The 4,692-nt window shown below is 40.1% G+C and overlaps 1 protein-coding gene across 1 annotated transcript; it reads right to left on the bottom strand.

The window, feature by feature from the left end:
* Positions 1-4,058: 4,058 nt before the first annotated feature.
* LOC106537238 (tyrosine-protein phosphatase non-receptor type 12) lies at positions 4,059-4,672 on the bottom strand (the record flags this gene model as incomplete). Its single annotated transcript, XM_014034624.1, is given in 1 exon segment — positions 4,059-4,672. A coding segment is annotated over 1 exon segment (54 nt), but the record flags the coding sequence as incomplete, so codon positions are not given.
* Positions 4,673-4,692: the final 20 nt, after the last annotated feature.

Raw genomic sequence — 4,692 nt, 5'->3', positions numbered from 1 at the left:
GCTAAGTGCTTTTCTCTATAAGAAATATTAAAGTAGAAAAGAAGTGTAGGTAAACCTTGTAACTGTATATCAGAAGGTGATTCCTGAACTGATGAAAGGGGGTCTAATCACCTTTTACTGCTACAAACAGTTTAAACACTGTAGAGTGCTCTAATATGCTCTCATTTTAAGCATACAATAAGTTGATTTTAAGTAGTCTAGATTAGATTAGTGTGGATTAATATTATTATTATTTAGATTTAATTGTCAGAGTTATGAATTAGTCACATTCATAACTCTTTCAAAATATTTTTCAGTACGAACCAACTGATAAGTCCAGTTGTAGTGATAAAAGTTTTTATTTTTTTATCATTGTAACCTTGTGTTTCTACTGCTTAGAGCAGCTTTCTTGATGTTTAAGTTCTCACAAAGTGTGGGATGATATTTTAAGTTAATARTCAGGACTATAAAGCCCACATAGCAAAAATTAGCCCAGCTCTGGCCCACATGTCCATACGTGAGCAGTAATGCCCAGCCCAGACACAGAAAAGAACAATGACCTTTTGTTGGCCCAGAGGTGGTCCATACATAGACCAGCATCCACATATACCAAACAACAACTGGGCCATTTGTGGTACTGACAGATCTGGACCACATACAAACCACAGTTGGGCCAGTTGTGGAATGAAATCATTTGAACAGTGACATCATAGCCAGGCCTGGCCCACATCTAGTTCACAAACTACCTCAAGCCAGGAGTGTCAGCTTGAGACCAGATCTGTCTGCTAGGTTTAAACTGTACTGTCTGAACAATATTGGGGCATTAAATTGTCAAAATGAGCCAGCTCTATTTTAAACAAGGTTTTTATTTGAATATATTTTGCTGTAATACATTGCTCAGAATTATTGGTTTTCTATGTCTTCTGATAAGGAGACAATTGGTCCACCCTCTAGATGGAAAACAGGGTTTCTGATCCCCCCGACAAATATTCCAATAAATGAGATTTGTATGGAAAGTTTCATCATTTTTCTTCTAAACTCCTCCGTAGCTCACACTGTTACCTTCATCAACAGCATCAAATCTGTTTCCTTGTTTTTCAAATCAGCGCTGCCTCGAGGCCTGCAGTGTTTCCTTTTCTGCTCAAAGATTTCTCCCGTGTCTGTAAATCTGCTGATAATATTTTATTTATTAGACGATGGAATCCTCGAGCTGACTGCAGTTTTACATTTAGGAAATGTTTTTTTTAACTCACCCACACAATCTGTAATAGAGTAACACACACCTCCACAAAATTTATTTGCTAGCTTATTGCCAATAAATATTCTTAGGTTTCTGATGTGAACAGATTTTTTTAATACAAAACTTTAGCCATGTTTCAGTACCCACTCCAGCTTATTGTAATCAGACTTAAAGCAGGATTTAAACAATTCAGTTTAACTTTTTTTTTTTTTACTTTTCGCAACATGCCAAATTGAGTTGATTAATAGAATTTGCTCACATTTTAGGATTTCTACAATTTTTGATATGAAAAAAATAAGCAGTTTAATACTTTTTGTATTACATGAGCACATTTTTTCTAAGAAAACCTGCTTTTAATTGTGTTCATTATGTAAAAATTCTCATTTACTGAAAGAATTTGACTCCTCTCCTCCACTTTACTGTAATGTTCTTGTTGTTTTGGCCTCCTGCAACCTGAAGCATCTGTATTGACTGACATTTAAAATTAATCATATCCATTCTCGTTTTTTTTAAGACATCGAGGGGGATCTTAATGATTCCTTCTTATTACAGTGGTTAATGAAAGTGTCCTTGAGACAGACCGGATGGTTCTGAGTAAATGTCAGCCATGTAGGTGTGCGGTGATCCAGCCGTAATCCTCACGGCCAGCCTGAGCTCTCTCCCCACACCGGCCCGTAGCCCCGCAGACTCCCAGCAGAGGACAGGACTAATGATAGTTCCTCTAATAAAGATTGAAGGTCTGAAGCTCAAACTGTATAGAAAGATGGAGGCGAATCAAGAAGCCCGGCTCGATTAACTTAAAGCTGGAGGCTCTGAGAGCATGTGAGGGATTATCTCTTGTTATGAGCTCCATTTATTCAGAAGCACTCACCTGTGTCKGTGCGATTGATTCCTCAGTCTTCAGGCTCTGGTCCTGACTGATATATAAATTGTTTTTTTTTTCTTTTAGATGCTCTAGTCTGCTTCAGATTTAATCCATCTTCATTTTGTTGCTCACATTACCAAATTAACCCATGTTCTGCTTAATAAACAGATTTTGTTTGTATTTTTTATCTTTTTTTTTTTGCTTCAGAATAATAATAATAATAATAATAAAGCTGTTGTCTTGCTGCATTGCACCTGCTTTTGTCTTGTTCACGGCGAATGCCTGCCTTTCTGCCTGCCTGCCTGCGTGTCTCCAGCATGCTCAGAGGAGGAGACGCCTGCTCAATCATGTCTGTTTTCTAACAGATCTGTTTCTGTCTCTTTGTCTCTTTTTTCTCTTCTGCATCCAATTCTGGGTTTTATTTATTATTATTTTTAATTTGGTTACTTTTTTTGAACAAGTATTCCAAATGCTTGGGGCATTTTTTTCAATGAAATGTTAGCGACATCGTGACAACTATTTAATCTCAATTTGTATAAATCCTGATCAAACTGTTGACTTTTATGTCTCTAGATTCTTTGGGGGTGGGGGTGGGGGGGGTCCATGAAGATCCCAGGTTTTGCAGCAAGTTTATCAGTATTTATTTATTCATTTATGTTTGCATTATGTTTTGTAGTTTGCTTGATTTACAAGCCATAATGAGCTCAGGCTGTTGTTTTGCAGCTGTTAGTCTGTTTTTGGTCTAGTTTCAGGACATTTTGATGATTTTCTGACACGTAAAAGCTTTGCTAGTGTTGAGTTTTTCAACATGTTTCTGCTCTTTGTCTGCCTTCCCTTTCATTCTCCTCCTCTCATCCGGAGACGTTTGTCCGTTCCTCTCTGACTCTCTCTGTTTCCTGTCTTGTGACCCTTGGGTTTCTTCTTCTTCTTCTTCTTCTTCTCCTGTTTCTTTCAACATCCACTCTCTTTTTTTCTTTTAGTTATTTTGTTTCCTCTCCTCTCTCACATTTAAAGCATCTACTTTCTGAATGGGCCTGACTCTGGTATATAGCCGTGTTTTTTAAATAGATTCATGTGTTTTCTTCTTCCTCGCTCCTTCTTTTTTTCTTCCCCCCTTTTTCCCTCCTCCCCCTCCCTCCTCTCTGCAACCCACTTTTAATCCTCTCTTTATCTCCATTTTCCTGTCTCTCTCTTTCCCCCCCACTTTCCTCTCCTCCGCCCACCCCCCCGTCTCTCGCTTCTTCTTCTTGTCCTCCTTCTTCTCCCCGTTTCATTCTGTCCGCGCCCTGATGTGTAGGAGCGACAGACACATGTACATAAGTTTATGAACTTATAAACATGCACATACTACCTCGCATATCTCTCTCTTTCTATTTTTTGCTCGCCCTTTCCCTGTTTTTTGCCTCTCCCATGCTGTCTTTGGTGTTTCTTCTTCCGTGTGTCCAACGATCACTCTGTAATTGCAACGGCACCTTTTTAACGCCCCCCCCCCCCCCTCCAAAACCCCGCCCCCCGTTTGATTCACTTCCTGTCCACATTTCCAACTCATTTGACTACACACTTGTATCAATTATGAATCCTATGTATTGTACAGTATGTTGTTGTACAATGTGGCTGTCCTTTGCTACATTGCCTGTCATTGTCTTTGGAAGAGACGCAGAGCTGCCTCCTGCTCTCTGTCTGTCTGCCTGTCTTTCTCTCTGGATCTCTTCTTCTTTTCCCTGTTCTCCTCCGTGTCACCTCTCCTCGTCTCGCTTCTCTCTGCCTCCCTCTCTCTCTCTCTCTCTCTCTCTCTTTCTCGCTCTAAAAGTCTTCAGTTCTTCGTTCTCTTCTTTGTGTTTTTCTCCACCATTATTTTTTTTTTTCCTTTTTCCTCCCTCTTGAGTCGCCCAGGCATGCAAATGACCTATGAGTTCAGTCTCTCGGTGCACACCATCCCCTCCCCACCACCGCCACCGCCGTACCTCCTCCTCCTCCTCCTCCTTCGACTCTAAAAAACAGTGGAGCGAGCTCTGACAGATGCACCATTGGAATTTAACCGGCTACTTGGCTCGCWCTTCGCGCAGGACACAAATAGCACGAGGGGGCCTATTGATCGGCCCCTGTGATGCATACGCTCACTCGAAAAAGCAGCTACTTTACAAGCACCTCAAGGCACAGAAATCTCAATGATGTGAAGTTTCTATGGTAAAGTTTTAGTGTGTAGAAAGGAGGAGGAGGTTGCAAAGTTGTAACATAGCTTTATTTAAAGTACATATTAATATCTTGCAAATTCTTATTCTCTAAAAAATTGAGAGAAACTGACTCAAGGTGTCATGTCCTGGTTGAAAAGGTACTCAAGAGTTTGTCACTTTTATTATTTTGAGTAGGCAGCTCACTCTGAGTGGTTGAGCTTAACACAAGATTTGTGTCTTTCTGTTGAAGTCATCAGTGCCATAAAGTAATTGGGACTAAACTTGAAATATCCCTTTGTAATTTTCTGTAAATCCCTGAAGTTCATTCTCCCCCTTCCTGTTACCTCTCCTCTCTCTTTCTTTTTCTTCCTTTTTAATCTTTCCTGCCCTCATTCTCTCTCTCTCTCTCTCTCTCTCTCTCTCTCTCTCTCTCT

This window comes from Austrofundulus limnaeus, unplaced genomic scaffold (genome assembly GCF_001266775.1).
Source record: "Austrofundulus limnaeus strain Quisiro unplaced genomic scaffold, Austrofundulus_limnaeus-1.0 Scaffold2194, whole genome shotgun sequence".
In the NCBI taxonomy this organism is placed as follows: domain Eukaryota; kingdom Metazoa; phylum Chordata; class Actinopteri; order Cyprinodontiformes; family Rivulidae; genus Austrofundulus; species Austrofundulus limnaeus.
Note: the sequence above shows the minus strand (reverse complement) of the source record. Positions and strands in the feature narration are given on the sequence as shown.